General features: G+C 38.9%; 1 protein-coding gene across 1 annotated transcript in view; it reads left to right on the plus strand.

Annotated features, from left to right (window-relative positions):
- Positions 1-1,310: 1,310 nt before the first annotated feature.
- xpo5 (exportin 5) overlaps positions 1,311-20,111 on the plus strand; it is a 34,616-nt gene continuing 15,815 nt past the window's right edge. Inside the window, exons 1-18 of the mRNA XM_079634672.1 lie at positions 1,311-1,572; positions 2,766-2,887; positions 7,261-7,333; positions 7,427-7,564; positions 8,393-8,575; positions 8,713-8,739; positions 9,630-9,815; positions 14,325-14,401; positions 14,689-14,718; positions 14,821-14,914; positions 15,001-15,084; positions 15,207-15,332; positions 15,422-15,512; positions 17,310-17,438; positions 17,567-17,640; positions 17,726-17,881; positions 19,819-19,860; positions 19,943-20,032. Coding sequence (XP_079490798.1) covers positions 1,471-1,572; positions 2,766-2,887; positions 7,261-7,333; positions 7,427-7,564; positions 8,393-8,575; positions 8,713-8,739; positions 9,630-9,815; positions 14,325-14,401; positions 14,689-14,718; positions 14,821-14,914; positions 15,001-15,084; positions 15,207-15,332; positions 15,422-15,512; positions 17,310-17,438; positions 17,567-17,640; positions 17,726-17,881; positions 19,819-19,860; positions 19,943-20,032 — 1,824 coding nt within the window. The 5' untranslated portion in view covers positions 1,311-1,470. The remainder of the gene's footprint in view (positions 1,573-2,765; positions 2,888-7,260; positions 7,334-7,426; positions 7,565-8,392; positions 8,576-8,712; positions 8,740-9,629; positions 9,816-14,324; positions 14,402-14,688; positions 14,719-14,820; positions 14,915-15,000; positions 15,085-15,206; positions 15,333-15,421; positions 15,513-17,309; positions 17,439-17,566; positions 17,641-17,725; positions 17,882-19,818; positions 19,861-19,942; positions 20,033-20,111) is intronic.

Below are 20,111 nucleotides of genomic sequence, written 5' to 3' on the forward strand. Positions count from 1 at the left end.
TTGTGAACAAACATACAATTCAAACACACAAACAATATTCGTCAGTCTTTGCAACCAATGCATTGCGATTGTGTGCACACAATACGGCCATGTTAATGCTGCAACAACGTAGCCTACCTACAATCGGCCTTTAAAATCCAGATGAGAGCGCAGCATAAATCCAGCCATGAAACCAGCAAGGGGGAAATGTAATCCATAACGAGTCCACGGAGTCAAATCCAAAGCTTGAATCCGCCCGTCTCGAGGAGACGATCCTCACGTGCAGCGACACAAATACCTTTTCCAAACTCCTCCTGTCCGTGGAAACAAACGCGTTGACTTTTATTCCAAACGACCTCCTTTATCCATTGAAGCACATGCAGTTTTTGACTTTTGTATAAGCTTTCTAATGCTGTTGATAATAGGAGTTGTTTAGAACGCGTACAAAAAGAGTCCATGCAGACGGATATGCAAACAAATGTCTTTTCTTTATTAGGCTACTTGTGCTCCATTAAACATGATCTCAAAACTTCTTGTGGCCTTTCCTAGTTCACAAAGCCAAACCTTGACTAAAATCCACCTTCGTGCGGTCAAAAACGGTGTGCTTCCCAATTACAAACGCACACACTTGTTGCTCAGGTGCTCTATTATACACAGCAACAGCGCCACCCAGTGGAAAACAAAGCCTTTACCATACAAATGGCTCACACAGCCATTCACCATGTAGAAAATAGTACATTAAAAAGTTACCTATTTTAGCCGCAACTTCAGCTCAATGAAGGGGGCGGTACAGATTCTAGAGCATTGGACAGAGAATGAGAATCTGAGATGTTTTCAAAATCACCCTTGGCGGAAGTTAGAGTAAGTTTTGAATGCAAATTTTGTCATTGTTTTGGAGCACACTAGGCTAACACACTAAAGTTAACATACTAAAAGCCAAAAAACTTAAATTTTGATTCCATGGGGACTTTAATAAGAACGCAGCTAAACTTGTAGATTTGTGCCTTAAAAAAAATCAAAAAAAAAAAAAAAATCAAGTGTTTTTGCAAATATGACGTTATGCTACAAAGTTTTTTCTAAAATAAAATCAAGCGATCTGGCATGTTTGAAAACGAGGTGAGAGGATTTATTAGACGGTCACACATCCGAACATTCACTTGAATATATACAATTGTTGAATGTTATTTAAATTAACTGTGGTATTTATATATAAGAATGTCGCTTCAATAAAAAATAAATATACACAGAAAAACGCATATTCACAAAATAGGCAATGTAAAACTACCGTGGCGCTTGTAACATTAAAAAACTACAATCCCCAGAGGGCACGTAACATCCGCCATCTTGATTAAGGCGGTCCACAGACAGCAGAGACCTACCACGTTTTGTTTAATGCACATCCATAGAGGCTGAACTAGTAGCGAAGCGTGCAGGAACATTTTACTAGTCGACTGGTGTTTTACATTCCGTCTGCTGGACGCGCTTAAAGCCATGGCCGAACCGATGCGTGCTTTATGCGATGAGCTTATAAAGGCTGTGAATGTGATGATGGAGGCAGAATCCAGTCAGACATACCGCCTGGAGGCCCTTAAGGTGAATTATCCTCTATCAAATACAATAAAATGGTTATTATCTATGTATTGATACGTAAATTCATATTATGTAGGTTACATTTGAATAACATTTTTTGGGAACTCCCGTTTTCATTGCATTCATGTTTATTCAAACGATCAAGTCGTAATCTTATTTTGTTTATGTGTTGCTTTATAATTCTAACCCTATCGATATCAACCATGAAGCATAAGGTAAGGTCGCACTTGGCGACATTGTGTCAATGAGTATCTCGCATACATAAAATATTGTATGCACATTCACTTGATCATACATCAAGGGATGCAACAGAACGGATACACACAATGACATGGATGAATATTATTGTCATTACAAGACCAAAATCTATAAATAATTAAGTTAAACAAACATTGCTGTCTGCGGATCAACACATTACACTAGACCAGTGGTTCTCAACCAGGGGCCCAATAGGGGGCCTCAGCAAACTTACAAGGTGGTCACACGATCACTAAATATAAATTGAAATAGTATTATATAAAAAAAGTTATATTGATAGTATCCATATATTGAAATATTATAGTTAAATGGTTAGGCTAGTTTACCCAAAAATGAAAATTTCTGAAAAAGAAAAAATAATTTACTCACCCTCATGTCATTCCAAACCTGCAAGGCTTTCGCTCATCTTCAGAACACAAATGAAGATATTTTAATAAAATCTGAGAGATCTCTGTCCCTCCATTGACAGCTACACAACTACCACTTTGATGCTTCAAAAAATTCTTAAAGAGATTGCAAAACTAATCCATATGAATTGAGCAGTTTAGTCCATATTTTCCGAAGAGACTCGGATCACTTTATGATGAACACAGATTTAATTTAGGCTAAGTGATAGTTGCGTAGCTGCCAGTGGAGTCACAGAAATCACTCCGATTTCATCTAAAACATCTCCATTTTTGTTCTAAAGATGAACCAAAGTCTTGCCGGTTTGGAATGACATGAGGGTGAATAAATGATGACAGAATTTTCATTTTTGGGTGAATTAACCCTTAAATTGCATATGACTGTGCTAAGAATTTTGTTTATAAAACAAATAATTTAAGGGAGATTTTCTGTTCTCCGCTGTATTGAACAGTCACCCCAAAACTGAGGTAGGCTACATGCTGTTCTACTAGATCTTGTTGTTAAATGTTTTAATCGTGTGTTTTTTTAAACAGTTTATTGAAGATTTCAAAGAGAAAAGTCCCTTCTGTGTTGAATGTGGTCTTCAGTTAGCGGAGAAATCACAGACGGCAGTGGTCAGACACTTTGGGCTGCAGATACTGGAGCATGTAGTCAAGTAAGTGTCTAAAACACTTTTGTGTGTGTGTGTACTAGGGATGTGTATCTCCATAACTGAGGCCGATGCGATACACATCTCGATGCATAGCCAAGGATACGATGCATATCAGCAGCTACCGATGCGATGCAATACGATTCACTGCTATTAAGATGTGGTGCGATCCGATTTCGATTCGATGTGATAGGATGCAATGGAGAAAAATATGATGCTATGCAATTCAATATGGTATAGATAGTTCACTTTTATTTCTTTTGTTCAGACATACAGCAAATCATAAAGTAGCTTAAGTGCCATCTGACTTTTAACGCATGGCTCTTTCACAAACAAAATATTTGTTTTTTACAAAACCAAAATAGTAAATAAAAACAGACATTCTTTTCCTGTCCTGTCTCCAGTTACACTTTTAACAGCTCACACACTTAACAGTGAAACAATTTAAGGATGCTCGCTCGGGGATAAACAATAAAGAAATGTTCCGTAACTTGCCAGCAGATAATGTGATTTCAGCAGGTAGGCTAACAGTGACCAGAAAGCAGGTGCTGTTTTAACATAAGCAATAATAAAAAATAAAAAAAAACTTTCACAAACAGGTCTTTCATAACTGTATTAAAATGTAAAAAAAAAAAAAAAATATGAAAAACTATTATTGGCAGTCACAGACTTCTGTAAACCAGATTCATTTAAATTTCCTACTTTAAGGTTTAAAGGTAGGTGACTCTCAGGACTCGTTCTCTGTAGTGTTGTGATACGTCATATTCACGCAGCAGTGGTGATGAGAGAACGCACTTGAGCAACAGTTCAGAAAGGAGAAATCAATCTAGTCGAACAGTATGCGCGAATGAGGCGAAATCGCGTCCATCGCGCCGCAGGACCTCCAGACGAGCGTCAACGCGTCTTTACATTCACTCGCTCCAGACGCTCTATACGCGTTCGGTGTGAACGCAGCGGTTACATAATAAAATATTGGTCACTTTTTTAAATAGTAAAAGTATAGCGCATCTACTAATAATTATATTAATAAATATTTTTTTATTGATGCAGATATGTAAGAAATGATGCATCGTGATACAAATGCCAACTTGTATCCGATGCACATTTATTTATATTGATGCATCACATCGTTAGCTTTTATGCTGATGCGAATCTGTGAATCTTACCATCCCTAGTGTGTGCTAGCCTATTTTTCCATCCCAAGTTGAGAATTTAACTTTTGTGCAAAATTAGTGTAGCATGTAAAACAATTGTGAATAAAGCACTATTTCTACCCCATGTGTTCAAGATAATAAAATCGTCACTTCCTGGGAAATTGGTGCAGAATATCTGTACTGAATTTTAAGTTTCTGCAATCGGTGAAGACGGTGTGGCTTTTATTTTTTGTATATCATAAAGGACTTGCGGGCTAAATGCAATAAACGCTGTCATGTTATCTTGCGGTCAGATGCTGTTTTTTGGAAACGCAATAAAAAATAGGACATATAACCAAACCATTCCAGTGTTTCCCACAGGATTTTATGAATCTATAGTAGGTGTACCTCGGTCCCTCTAGTGGGGTCCAGGGTCATGCCCTCCGTAAGACAATTTTGTATATTTTAAAGTTAAATTCATCAATCTGATGCATTTTGAGAGTTCAAAATTAAGAGCTCAGTGTGAAAATTGAACACAGAAAAAAGTCAGTGCATTGACTTGTACCTGAACTTTAAAGGGGACTCAAACCTCAAACCTGTAATATAGTATCTGTCTACATTACACTACACAATAATAATGATGTTGTTATAATATTATTCCTATGACAGTAATAGCTAGGCCTGTCACGATAACAAATTTTGCTGGACGATAAATTGTCCAAGAAATTATCGCGATAAACGATAATATTGTCGATCTGAGACCATTTTCATCTATGTGCAGGTGCATGTGCATGTTTACTGTGTTACCGGCAGTGTTGTGCCAGTTCATACTTAAAAAGAACTAGCTCAAAGTTCAGTTCACACAGATGATAATGAACTAGTTCATGTTCATAGTTCTTTTTTTTTTTTTTTTATGAACTAAGTTCACATATCTAAAAATGAACTAGTTTACGTTCATTTGTTAAATTCTTTTAACAAAGATGTAGGCTATTATTAATAATAATGTTATTTCAACACAATATCTCGTTATTTCGAAATAATATGTGTGCGTGCATCTGTAAATCCAGTGACGCGTGTATTGATTTTTATTAATAAACAAGTGTTTTCTCTAAAAGTGTCGATTCGGCTGCAAAGATGAAGTTGACGATCGCCATCTCCGTGTGAACGCGCTTATAGAGAGAAATGCACATAAATAAGCCTAATAATGGATTACATAATCAGAGAGTAGGCTTTTTCTTTTTTCGTTTTGAATTATTTCGTTTAAAGACATTTCAAGCTTTGTGTATTTGGTGTATTTGTCATGTCTGTGTGAGGCATACACTGAGTTTCGTTAAGTTAGGATGTGCTCTAGTTTACGTGCAAGTGAGCGCGCGGGCGCCTCCGTTATATTTGTTTCGTCGGCCTATTCATTAAATACAGGCAATTGGTTGATGAAAAATTGATTAAAATTAAGATACAATTTATACAAAACGAAATTCACTTTATACAAAACGAAATTCACTTTAAAGAAAGGCTTTCTATAACAACTTCAACTTCAACGGTCAAAATCATGTCTGACCCGCTCCATGTCTCATATTGCGCATCCTATCTTACTCGGTCGTGCTGTTCACTTTTCATAAATCAACATAAATGAAAAAAACAAAAAAAACATAATATTTTAATAAATATGAAACGCGCTTTTTTTTTATGGCTACAACAGTATAGTAGGCCTACATAGCCTACTCTCCATTTGTAAAAATTTCTGCACATTAATTTAATTCTGAATTTTAAACACACAAGTTGAAAGGCATTTGTTCAAATCAAGTTCACGGATAATTGTGCATGCATTTATTAGCCTAATCATTATGATACTAAAATCCTAACAAATAGGCTATGCTATGTACAAAAAAATCAGATGAGTTCTCTCGAAAAATCTCTCGTTCACGTTCATTGTATGAAAAGTGATTCGTTCAGTTCAGCGTTCGGCGAAAATATGAACGTCGTTCATTGAATGCGTTCATGCACAACACTGGGTTTTAGTCGATACTGTTTTACAATAAATGCGACATACCGGCTCGCTCAGGTTAAGTGGTTCACCACGGTCATTCGGTTTAAATCCGAAGTGCTCCCACACTGCAGCTGTCGCGTTTGGCTTTGAAACCGTCTCGTCTTTTCGCTCTTCTCGGCAGTCGCCTCAAGCACTCCCGCCTTCCCACACAAAGTCCATGTGACTGACAAGCGCCGCCTCCCCACACAAAAGACAATGCAACTGACAAGAGGGTTCACTTCTCCTACGCTAAGGAAACGAGAGTTGTCATTCAGTCGCGGATAACAAACAAGTATGCAAATTAAATTATCGCGGCTAGAAAAATTATCGAGGTCATTTTTTTTTATCGTGCGATTAATCGATTTAACGACTATCGCGACAGGCCTAGTAATAGCCATATATTATAAAACAAATGCACTGAAAAATAAATTGCCCTAATTTCTATACATGTATGAGAGAAACCTGTGAGCTTTTATTTTGACGGAAAATAAGTTTACAAACACGTCTCATTACAAGTCTAGCGAAATTCTGTAATCATCAACAATACAAATGTGAAAATAATGCATAACTGCGATCCCAAATGCACGCTAAACTCCCCACATAACCAGATGGAGTTCACTGCATTCATTCACTGTGAATTGACGCAACGCAAACAGTCTTTTGATTAAGGACACAAAGCCTATTACGCATTCAATTTTACTTTGTTTGACAGCAATTCCGCAAAACACGACATTAAAGACCTTTTATGAGAAGTATAATGAATGGGTTATTACGCCACAGTCTAGTTAATGAATGGGAAGCACTAAAATCTATTTGTGGCGGTCAATGTTGATATTGTGGCGGGCCACCACAAACAAATCAGTGTATGGGAAACACTGCATTCTGATGACAGACTTTGGCCCAGGTATTTCAGAACCACCAAACCAACATTTGAGATGCTGCGTGATGTGATTGGTTCGCTGGTTAGTCCTGTTATCCAATCACATTCTGTGTTTAGGTAGTGTCACGCAAGTTAGTGCATCAAGGGATTTAATCAGTAAATATTTTTCCTTCATAGTTTATATACGTGTCGCCTTATTAGATAATAATAATAAAAAAACGCCTCAGTTGAGCGTATGAGATTTTTATGCAAATTTTTTTCTATTCAGGTTTTTTTATGCAATGTCCCAAAATTGATGTGAACATTGAACACTAAACTGAACACATTCTTCTATGAACAGGTTTCAGTGGAATAACATGGCACCACAAGAAAAGCTCCGGCTGAAGAACTGCACTATGGGCCTGTTGTCAGATGTGAGCATCTTGGAAGTGTCTCTACTCAATTATCTTATTGCATGCTTTATGAAGATTTCTTATTTATTTATATGGCTTAATGTCCTGTTTTAGGGAACACATCCAATTCTGCAAGAGGAATGTCATGTTAAGGATGCGCTCTCACGCATAGTAGTTGAGATGATCAAGAGAGAGTGGCCGCAGCACTGGCCCGATATGCTGAAGGAGATGGAGGCCCTGGCTGCTATGGGGGTATCAAGAGTTTTGGCTTGTTGTTGTAGGACAGGTCTGCTTCAGCCTGCTCCTGAACTAATGCCTTCCTGTCAGAGTTTAGTTCCAAGAAATACAAAGTTGGTGTGCACATCCAAACCCCAGAATTGGGCTAATTTAATTGCCGGATAAAAAGAAGAAGAATGGATGTCCACAGTGTCTACGAGATCTAGAAAGTTTATTAAAAAACAGGGTCCCTCTTTTGCACCTTCGCTAATTCGGAAGCAAAAGTAAATCTGAAAATTATGCAAATGTGAAAAAAAACATGCAGAGATGGAGTTCACTACATTCATGCACTGTGTACACCGGAAAACACCGGATTGCAGTAACATCAGAATCCTCAGAACTTATTACTCAAAATGAAGTCCCGGAAAATCAAAGAATAAATCAAGACCTACAATTTATTAGTCTGGTAAACCATGTATTACGTCAATTACATGATTAATCAATTTGAAAAATAATAAATGAAAAACTAATAAAAACATTCTCCAAATGTATTTTTTTACATGAGCTCCCATTGACTACTGCACAGAATATGAAGAACATGGAAAGCTTTTGGAGTCAGATGGACACGACAGGCCTAAACCAGCCAAAAATAAATTCTCTAATTATTGTTATTGGCAAAATCCTGAGATATAATTTGTCAAATTTGATACACGTGGTTGAAACTAAACTCTACAGAAATCTTCAGGAGTCAGTGTGAGAATATTCTGTTGATCTGCTACTGATTAAGTAAAGATTAAGTAAATAATGACATGTAAAATAATCATTGTCTATTTGAATAAACAATCACATTGTAATTATTTTTAGGATGCTCAGACAGAACTTGTAATGCTTGTCCTGCTGCGGTTAGCTGAGGACGTGATCACATTTCAGACATTACCCACTCAAAGACGGCGAGATATCCAGCAGACCCTTACGCAGAATATGGACAGCATCTTCACCTTCCTGCTTGGTATTCTGCAGCTTCATGTGAATGAGTACAACAAGTTGGTGAGTTCTTCAAAAATTCATGCTCGCATGCAAAACATTTTTAAATGATTTGTGTGCTTTTTCTACAGTCTGGTGCATGCAACAGAATATTGTCACGTTCGTATGATTTGAATGGATTTATTCATGTTGTTTTCTAGAAATGTGTTGCTGGTCTGGAATTGAAGGTGAGTTGGGCTATTCATCTTTATTTATCAGGTTTTTGTGAGGGGGTTAGTGCTGTTCTTATTAGAGGCCAAACATCTAAGGTTCATCTAAAATGTACAGTGTGAAACATGGATAAAGCTAACCCAGGGTTAACTTTAGACTGACCAAAGCTTAAATGAAAGTGCTTGAACCCAAGTTTAAATTTTCAAGAGCCAATTTCAAATGTAGTCTGTTGAAAATCTGAGATCTGGTCAACTCCTATATATAACAGGGTTTGCACAGAGTTTGGAAAATGCTTTATTTAAACCATTTTATATATACCAATATTCAATCTTTGAAAACACTTTTTTCCCACTTTAAGAATGTCCAGTTTGATTTAAAAAAGAAAAAAATACATTATTAAAAGAGTCTAGAATTGATTAAAAAAATATTTTTAAAAAATGTTATAATTTTTCCTGATTTGTTCTTGTTAATAGGATTTTTACATAAAAACTGTCATAATTTAGAAAGAAAATGTCAAATGTTGACTACTGTGCATGTGTGATGTATATGTGGAGGAACTTGGCTTTTGTCCGAATTTGCAAATTACCATTTTGAATTGTTCTTGTTCATCAGATTTGCACAAAATTTGGCTCTGATGACCTTAAGACTAATATTGAAAAGCTTTTAATAGCTTTTAGCAATTAATCAAGCTGTTCTCGGGTAATGCATAGATCTCGGGTAATGTTTGAGACTGTCATGCTTGTTCCCATAATTGCTTTTTGCAGTAATTGTATTTAAGTTCTTTAAAAATTAAGTGTTTTTAATGCTTTCTTAAAGTTCCTTAATGTAATCTATCTGCCATACATTCACCATCTAGTAGTGTATTTGTCTGATTAAATTAGCTCTGATTTTTGTCTTTTACTCCCAGACAAAAGCTCACTGGCGAGTTGGTGTGGCCACCCTCAACACTCTGGCTGGCTACATTGATTGGGTTGCTCTAAGCCACATCACCAATGAAAACTGCCGTCTTTTGGAGATCTTGTGCCTGTTGCTTAGCGAACCCGAGCTTCAGTTGGAGGCTGCAGAGTGTCTGCTAATTGCCATTAGTAGGAAAGTGAGTGACTGCTGCATTTACTTTATACTACTTTACTTTTTCAGCTGCTTTTCTGAAATAGACATTTCCACATTTATTTATTCATTTATTTATTTACACCCCCAAATACAGAAAAGTTGGGACATTTTGTAAAATGCAACACAATCAAGAAACAGTGATTTGTCAATTCTCTAAAACCTTTATTTAACTGACACAAGTACAGATAATTGATTTTCAAAGTTTGCTCTGACCAATTTATGTGTATTTTGTAAATAGGGTTATGGTTATGCTTCCTCTGCTTTGGGACTCCACTGTCGGGCTGGCCTTTCTTTGTTAGGTCTGTGAGGGGTGAGGCCAAAGAGAAATGCATGTCCCTGTTTCTTGGACGTGGGTCAGGGGAATTCATGGATTGCTTTTTTTTCCTCTTGTTCGTCCTTCTCTGCTAACACGGGCCATGGCGTTGGGGGCTGCGGCCCAATGCTTCAAAAGGTTAACAGGATAAATCTGCTCTGACCTTCGTCTCCCGGGTTGGCGCAAAGGGTAGTTCACAGGTCTGACCCGCTCCATGACAGTGTTGGGGACCTTTCCAGAAGGCAAGGAACTTGCAGGCAGTTTCGGGGATTAAGACAAGGACCTTGTCCCCAGGTTGAAACTCACGAGGTTGCGAAGGTACCCGGTCATACAGGGCACACTGGGACTCGAGCCAATGTTCCTGTACCCGAGGCATTACTTTGTTGATTCTCTGCCTCATGATGCGAATATGCTCAATGACGGAGCGATAGGGATAGGGCTGTTGCTCCCAGGCTGCTTTGGCGATGTCCAGAAGTCCTCTGGGCTGGCGTCCAAAGAGCAATTCAAAGGGGATGAAACCAGTGAAAGCCTGGTGTACTTCCCTGATTTCAAAAAGCACATAAGGCAGCATCCGGTCCCAATCGCGCCCATCCTCAGTGACCATCCTCTTCAGCATCTGCTTTAACAAACTGCTCCACTGAACCTTCAGTCTGGATGGTAGACTGAGGTTTGAAAATGGCAAACTGGGCAGCCTGGAGACGTATGGGGACTCTGGGTTCAAAGTTCCACTTGTGCACTTTCTGAGCCGCGCACACCAGAGATAGTCCTACCCAGGCGTGGATCTTTCTCTTCAGTGTGTCATGGTCTACGGCATCCTCAAGGGGGAGGGAATAATATACTCGCTGAGGCTCACCAGTCAACAGCAGGGCCTGCAGACGTGCCCACTCACGGCGGCCCCTTTCTTCTTTGGCTGCAACTACCTTAAAATTTTAAAGATAGGCTTCCACGTCATCCTGATCTGTCATTTTCGGGAGAATTTGCAGTGCTGAAGCTCTTGGCTTAAAGTGATGTAATCCAGGTGGTGGTCTCTGTTCTTTGGCGCATAAGCTCCCCAGCCACTTGATTTTGTCCAGCTAACAACTGTTCTGCTGCATAGAGACCTCAGCAAGGTGGCGGAAGATTTCTCCCACGCTGGGGAGGGAAGCTGCCTCTGGGGTGGCATTTTGTCGCTCTTCTGCTGCCCGCATTCTCCACCAGTGTAGTGGGGCTTGGGGGAAAAAGGAGAGCAAACATGTAAGTTGTTAAACCCGGAGGGTGCGTGTGTTTCTTGTGCAACAGACTAGTGAGGATGAAATAAGTGTTGGTGCTCTTGTGCTTCTGTTGTGAGTGTGCTGGAGAAAGTGGAGTGAAGATAGCAAACTTTACCCAGACAGCAGGGAGTTGGCTTGACCAGCAGAGAGTTTTCTCAAGGCTTCCAGGTTCCTTCTCAATCACTCTCAGTAAGAGAAAAGGGTAAACGGAAGGCAAGCAGAGTGGGTGTCGGGTGAGTCTGGACTTTTCAAACCTGCTGTAAAATGCATTCAAATCCTCAAGGCCCTGATATACTTCAAGCTAAATTGAAGAACAAACCGATGTAACTGATTTGACATTTTGAACAAAATCCGGAGAAGCCGCTGCCTCCTTTCACGCGGAAATCTTTTCTGCTTCATTTCTTCTGTTCAGTCCGTCATGGTCAGACTTGCTGTTTCTCGTTGTTGTTGTGTGTTTATTAGGGTTAGGTATCGAGTTTGATACTTTTTAGGCACTGACCGAATTGGCTCGATACCATCGAGTATCAAAAAATCTCTTGCCTAAGGTTAATCTCGTCAACGTCAAAGTCCTTTTGATTCATATTCTCTAAGCTTTTTACTTTTTCTACGCGTCATGTCACTAGTTTGTGTATGTTATGTCAGAGTAGTATGTTGTGCATGTGTACATGTTGACATTTTGGAGAAGTTTCTTATGGAGTTCTTCATAATCAGAAAACATTCTACGTACCAGTGTCAGTTCTGGCCCTTCTAACATCACAGAGACAGTTACAGTGAATGGTGATGTTGACTCGACAGGATCATGTATTGGAAAAGGTATTGGTGGGTGTGAGTTCTCAATGTTGGATGCATGTCTTTAAACTTGTGAATTTACAACAGTACATGCTTGCTTAATAGAATTCACAGTCTTTTGTAATAACTATTTGCTCAGAGCCTCAGCCTCAAGCAAGGACTCACTTGACATGAAAGTGTCAGTGTACTAAAAACATCCCTCAGTGTCCTCCAGATCCAGTTCCTATGTGTCTTTCCCTGGTATCTGCCAGTTGACCTTGACAATGCAATAAAGTTCATCAGCAGGTAAGGTTACTGAGTATTTCTTGATGTCCCACGCCAGCCGCTTCCTAGCACGATCCGCCATGATGTTGCTCTCTGACGTCCCTCTGGACCCTGAATGCAGCCTCAACCTCTGGATGCAGATAGCCATTCGCAGATCGCCTGGCACTCGCCTTGTCTCGTTGCCCGTAAACGCAGCAGCCACTAACCTCTAGCCCCAATGCCCCCTGGTCCCAAAGGTTTTGAGATGCTTGGATCAGTCTCCTTGTGACACGTGCAGCTGGTCCCGGACGAGCCCCCACAAATCTCTTGGAAGACCTCACTCTGGGAGTCAACTAAATAAATGAGAATGTTTCTTTTTAGTAAATAAAGGAGACTGAGACAAGAGCGTGTCTTCAGTAAACACAGAGGACTGCTTGACTGAACACACACTATTGTCTCTCTCTCCTTTATCTACTAAAGGCACATTATCATCTGTTGAGTTGACCCCAGAACGAGGTCTGCAACACTTGCATAGACTAAGAGGCTCCTTTTACACTCAATCACAATACTCACATATGACCAATTCACCTGGTAATTGTGGACTGTTTCAAAACAGTTATCTTGGATATTATCTAAGCTTGTCACTTTTATTTGGCCTCTTTCCCACCTTTTTTGATGTGTCGCAGCCATCAAAATAAAAATTTGTTTATATTTACAAAATACACTTCAATTGTTCTGTGAAACCTTTGAAAATGTTTGAAGGAAAAATGAAGGTTATAAAGAATTAACAAAATCACAGATTCTTGATTTTATTGCATTTTACAAAATGTCCCAACTTTTCTGGATTTGGGGTTGTATTTATGGTCGAACTCTGCTGTCATTGTAGTCTAGTACACTAACACTTTTCACTTGCATACATGACATTGGAAAGTGTGAAATTTAGCTTTTCAGAAAATGTACAATAAGACAATAACAACAATAACTCTAAGCCCATTTTTTTTCTGTACTTGAGTTTATATCTTTTAATTATTGTATTAATTATTGTATTTGAACTGATCTGCTAACTCTTTATTGTGATGCTCCCCCAAAATACATTCTACTGACTAAGTACTTTTGCAAATGCATGTCAGCTTATTCTAACGCTAACCCTACCAGTGTACTAATACTATACTAACACCCTAATGACAGTTAGTAAACATGTTGGTGTAATGTTACTTAGAGTCAACAGAATGTGTTAAAGGGACCATCAAAATAAAGTGAAACCCAGAAACTTTAGTTATGGGAGGCAAAAATTTTATAATAATCCTTAACTGGAAAAAAGACACCTTGGCACCTTGTTTTGTGGTTGGTGAGGTTTATTTTTAAGATGATCTGTTCAATATAACACATACTTGCATCTGATTTGTCTGTCGTAACAGTGCTAAATTTTGTTATTTTTCGCTGCTTATTGCCTTTAAAAAGTCAAATACACACAAACTAATGTGAAAATGCCGGTCTTGGCGAGTATTCGCGCAAACACCGTCAGTTATGTTTTAATTGAACGTAAACAGTTGAGAGAGAGATTTTATGCTGTTGCGCATGCATTTTCTGTGTGTCAGATCTTAAAGTGAAAGCAGCCTAATATACCTGCTGCCAAATTGAGATAATATTAAAATATCTATATGGCAGTTTCTACGCATGGTATCAATGTCATTGTTGTGGCCAGAGAAAATGCTGAGTAGCTATTAAGTAACTTTGGAAAACCACTAGCCACATTGGTTGGTGAGCAAAAAAGTTCATGTTAAGCCCTGAATAGCATCACTATGTTTTGTGAAGTTAATTTTAGTGCTATTTAGTGTCAATAGTTTAAGTGATCAGTTAAAGTGTTTTTGATTGAGCAAATTCTTTACTTCCACAGGGAAAGTTAGAGGAGAGAAAGCCATTTATGTTACTCTTTGATGAAGTCGCCATGAACTATATCCTGTCTGCTGCACAGTAAGTAAACGTCTAAGCTTATTCTAAATCAGGGTTCCTCAAATCTGGCCTTGGAGGGCCACTGTCCTGCAGAGTTAAGCTCAAACCCTGATCAAACTCACTTACCTGCAATCTTCTAGTAGCTCTGAAGACCTTGATTAGGTTGTTCATGTGTGTTTGATCAGAGTTGAAACTAAACTCTGTAGGACAGTGGCCCTGCAGGAATAGTTTTGAGGAACCCTGCTCAAAATGACTTGGATACTGTTCGAATGACTGCAAAATGCTGTTTGGATTTTATCTTAATATAGGTCGGCAGATGGTGCAGCTCTGTGTAACCAGTGAGTTTACATTTTTCTCTTAAAAACCAACACAGGCTTAATTTAGAACAACTGAGTTCTCTCCTGTTAGTTTTAACCAAAACCGTCCGTCGTCCAATTCAGATCATCAGGTGCCGTCGTGGAAAGAAGATACACTTTTTTGAAGAGGCTGTGTCAGGTTCTCTGTGCCCTTGGTAGCCAAATCTGCTCTCTAGTGGTGAGGTGATCGCATGAACATCACTGTAGTGTATCATTTATCCTTTTTTTCCTCTTATAACAAATGATTTAAATTTTTCTCTTCAGGGTTCAGATGTTGAAGTAAAAGTTCCTGTTAACCTGAATAAATACATGGAAGCTCTTCTTGCCTTCACTACTCACCCCAGCCAGGTTGAACTGCATTATACCTACTCAGTGAAACTCAAGACAACCATGAAAACCAAACAACCAAGAATTGTTACTAAATATTGTGTTCCATATTTATTCATGTATTTGTATATTATTCAAAACAGTTTCTGAGGTCGTCCACGCAAATGACCTGGGGAAACTTATTCCGACATGAAGTTTTATCAAAGGATCCTATAATTTGCCAAATGACCGTAACATATTTAAGATCAGCAAGGATCAATCTTGTGAAAGTAAGTGCTGTATATCCCAGTCCCAGAGCAGTTTTGAGTAATTGCTATCATACTTAATCATACTTCATTGCTCTGTTTGCCTTTTACAGACTGGATTTCCCTCCAAGAATGATTGTCCAGGTTGCGAATTCTCCAGAGTGGACTTTGATAGTGATGAAGATTTCAACTGCTGCTTTAATTGTGAGTTATTATTGGTTAGTAATACTAGTTTTAGTTTACTAGTTACTAGTAATTTTCCCAATCCTTGATCAAATGCACAGATGATATTATCAACCCAGCAGTTCATATGTCAATCTAAAAGTTGCAGAATCAGGTCACCTTTATTGTTATGGTGCTTTATACAATACGGATTGTTTCAAAGCAGCTTTACAGTGATCAATGGGAAAATTATTCAATGATACAAACATTGCTCAAATCGGCTGTAAAGCAACTCTAAAAAGAAAGTGTCATTATTAAGCTGAAGTCAGTTCAATGTTGATTCAGTTTCAGTGTAAAGATCATCAATTATTAAATTAGTTCAATTCTACTATAAACCAGCTCTGCGGTAAACCGTGCATCTCATCAGAGAGAGAGAGAGAGAGAGAGAGAGAGAGAGAGAGATAGGGATGGCGAAAACTAAAAAAAATCTTGACCGACCACCGAGCCTCATTAGCCGGTTGAAACCGGTTAACCGATTAGTTTAAAATATGCTACGCTATTTGAAATAACTGCCATTTCGAGCCGCGCCTGCAATTTCGCAATTTCGCAACTCTGTCGCATCTCTCCGCCGCTCTGCCTCCCGCTCACACACACACACACACACACACACACACACACACGGCGCTGGCGCCGCCCTTCCACTCACGTCACTTTTAAATCCCCAACAGCGCGAAACATGAGTCCCGCAAACGCGGCGCCGAGGAGCTTGTATGTAATCGGCGGACAAATGGCTCCTTAGTTTCGAAATGGTTTGGGTACAAGGTGATCGCGTTGAAAATAAAGGCGTTTGTCTAGCGTTAGCAGCTCATTTGAAACATTGCCGCGGCTCATTTCAGAAAATGACAGCTCCGAACCGAAGAGACGCCGCTTTAGTTTGAGGTAGTGCTAACAATAATAAAGAAAGATGATGATCATCACCTTATCTGTTACCACTGAAATGTAGATGTAATGTATTTCCATATTTAAGCACTGTATCACACAAGTTGCAACTTACATCTGTGTCATTGAAATGGTCCCACACACTACTATTTTCTGCACGCTTCGTCCCGTCGTCTGCCCTGGCTCTAACCTCGAGTGTGTTAGCCTGTAGACTTTACTTTTCGCAAACCTTGTGAGCGCGCGAACCCAAACGCTGTGACCTCGCGCCGAATGGTTTTATTGGTTTATTAAGTACAAACGGGCGAGTTATGAAAAGTGAGAGGGATTTGTTCACTTCACACAAAAAGATCTTGGAATATGACGGCTAACTGTAGTAGCGTTTAGTCCACTGTCTATAATAGACTAATTTAGAGATCACTTTTTTTTTTTTTTTTTCACCGACTACCAACAACTTTGATCGGTTAACGTTGATACGGTCAACCATCGGTCAAACGGTCATTGGTTAACATCCCTAGAGAGAGAGAGAGAGAGAGAGGGTGATTAAAGGTTCCAGTTATTGATTTTGTAGAGATTTTTTTTAGAGAGAAATGTTGATGGTACATTTGTGTCCTCCCACTGACTGCAGAGGACAGGACAGGAGAGAACATGGACTTGTAGGCGGAGGATGAATATGATGTGATTGAATTTGATGTGGTTAGGAAAATAAATAACAGTTAGGAAAATGATTAACAAAAAAATCCCCCATCAACCAGTGCATGCCCTGTGTGATGTAAAGATATGGCAATAATAAAATGGTTTGAATCTCAAAATTATCACAATGAAAGAATATGAATACAACCTAAATGATTGTCTTTTTTCCCCCCCGGTTTGGCTAACCCCTTAACACTATTTGTTAAACAGCTTTCAGGGCTCATCAAGGGGAAGCAGTTCGTCTGGCTTGTAAAATTGTCCCGTTTGAGGCGTTTCAAATTGCAAGGGAGTGGGCGCAGTGTCAGATCAACACACCTATAGATACTGGGAATACAACATGTGAGTATTGTTACTACACTTTCTTATGGTAGGTACTCTTTAATCTGCCAAAAGTTCTGCCATTTGTGTCTCGTTGTCTGTTGAAGCTAAGATAGAGACTGTTCTCTGTTCTGCTCTGTCCCCTTCAGCGGTTCAGTGGGATGCCATGACTTTCTTCACTGAAAGTGTATTTGGACAGCTCTTCAAAATCCTCGAAAAAGAGGCAAGACCATCCAATTTCTTTCATGGTGCAGCAGTGTGGGAATTTAAGCGGATCTTGTCATTGAGACTTTTTTCCACTCCTGTAGAAGCTTCCCATAGATGAGGGCATGGAGCTGCTGCAGATGGTTGTAAACTATGAGACAAGAGATCCTCTCATTCTGTCCTGTGTTCTTACCATCATATCCACGCTCTTTCCCTTCGTCAAACACCAACCTCACTTCCTGCCTCAAGTACTCTATAAGGTAAGAGATATAATCTGCTGTTTCAAAATTGTAAAGCTCTAAGGTCTGGTCATGTTTACTGTTGCACAGCAGAATTTTAGCTTACTTTAAAAGGATACTTCACTGATGGAAAGATGAATGTGTATTTAAATTGGGTAATATATGTAGTAGAAATGTCAAATTATTTTAGAAGTTGGTGCCTTCTAGACTTGAGAAAAGCCAGAATTTATTTTTGGCTAATGTGGATGAAAGACAACAACTCCCAGAATGCACTTGCTTTGCTGCCCTATGAGGCCACACCTACCGGTTACAGAGGCCAGTATCGAAAGATACAAATAGGCTACTAGTTGACTCGAAACAACTGAAAAGACGGCGTTTTATCGTAAATTCTCCGTGGTTAGTTTGCCACAGCTCGAGTCTGCCCGGGCTCCTCCTCCTGACCGCCGGGCGGGTCTTGCTCCTCTGCTGCAGCGGCCGCCTCTTGTTCCTCCATCGTCCGCGGCTGTTCCTCGCTGTTCGGGCTCGTGTGGGTGGCCACGAGCTTCGGATTCGCGCTTATATTATATTATTCCCGGTTATACAAGGCTTATGATCTAGAATCAATCAATCAGTAATATGTGAGTTTGAATCCGGTTCACAATATTTTCTAACCCCCTGTATTCTCTCCCCAAGATGTCTTCTCTCTGCTGTTATGTCATGCATTTACATATTGTTTACCTAAATTAGTAATGGGCGATATAAACGATATGCGATATAAACGATACAAAATTGGCCTACGATAGAGATTTTAATCCTATTGCACTATCGCGATAATGCATGTTGATGACGCAATCTACCCACGAAAATTAGAGCCACGAGCTGCAACCGGCTGAAACGCATCATATTCGTCGTCATCTTGAGTAAACATGGCTGACAGCGAAACGGAGGAGCTGGTGAAAAAGATCGGTGCAACATCCATTATTTGGACTTGGTTCGGATTTAAGCCGTCCGACGAGCAGCAGCAAACTATACAGAGTGTGTGGGGCAACAGTTCGGTAACACACACGACTAATCTGTTCTACCACCTCAAAACGAAACATGTCACTGAATACCAGCGCGTATTCACAAAATAGTGGTGTAAACACAACATCTCTGTGTGTGCCCGATTTAAGATTCGTTGTTGTTGCTTTTTAACTGAGAAGACATCAGTTTTTCTGCTCTTTGCATCTTTTGTGTCCTTTAAAAAAAAATAGCCAAACTACATTTGGAGTGCCTTCTGCACTGTTCTGCACTTTTTACTGTCTATGGCATGGCACTACTGTAAACAAACTTTTATACTTGAAGCATTTTCTTTAGTTGACGTATACAGGTGAAACGCGAAAAATTAGAATATCATGCAAAGTTGAAAGGTGAAACTAATATATTATATAGACTCATTACATGCAAAGTGAGATATTACAAGGCTTTATTTGTTATAATTTTGATGATTATGGCTTACAGCTTATGAAAACCTTTTCACAATATTCTAATTTAGAATTTGGGTTTTTTATAAGCTGCTAGCCATAATATTTAAACATTAGTTTCTTTAAACAAACATTAATATTTAAACAAAGTCTCTGCAGCTAGTGTACTTGCATTTTATTTATCTGCAACATTATGTTGTATAATTACAGTTTTGCACAATAAATGTTCTCAAAACTACATACACCATTTCTTTCTTTCTTTAAAAAATTGTTTGGCTTTCCTTAGGTTCTATGTAACCTGTTCTGAAATGGTTTTATTATAATTTATATATCGTGATATATATCGTTATCGCAAGAGGCTGCAATGTATATCGCAATATGGATTTTAGGCCATATCGCCCATCCCTAACCTAAATTTTAGTTTTTTTATTTATTACTAGCCTGTATGTGTTTTACTCAGTGCAATTATAGATGTGTTTAAAGACCTACCAACATCAATTTTGTTTCCTTTTTAAGATATTTCCTGCCATCACGTTTGAATTGGTTGAAGAACGCAAGGTAAGGTGCCCATACTTGTAAACATATCTGCATATCATTCTCTAATCAAACACTCTTGTTGACGTTCAGTGGATGTGTTCAGGCACCTCGAACGCGAGCAGTAAAGAACGTCAGAAGACATGCCTGTTCTTCCATCATTAGGATGTGTCGAGATTATTCGGACTTTATTCTGGTATGTTAAAGCATGCAGGTACAAAAAAATGTTCCTCCACAATGAAAAACATGCTATTTAATAGTTAGGATTTGTTCTG

Source organism: Phoxinus phoxinus, assembly GCF_949152265.1.
Source record: "Phoxinus phoxinus genome assembly, chromosome: 14".
Classification (NCBI taxonomy): Eukaryota; Metazoa; Chordata; class Actinopteri; order Cypriniformes; family Leuciscidae; genus Phoxinus; species Phoxinus phoxinus.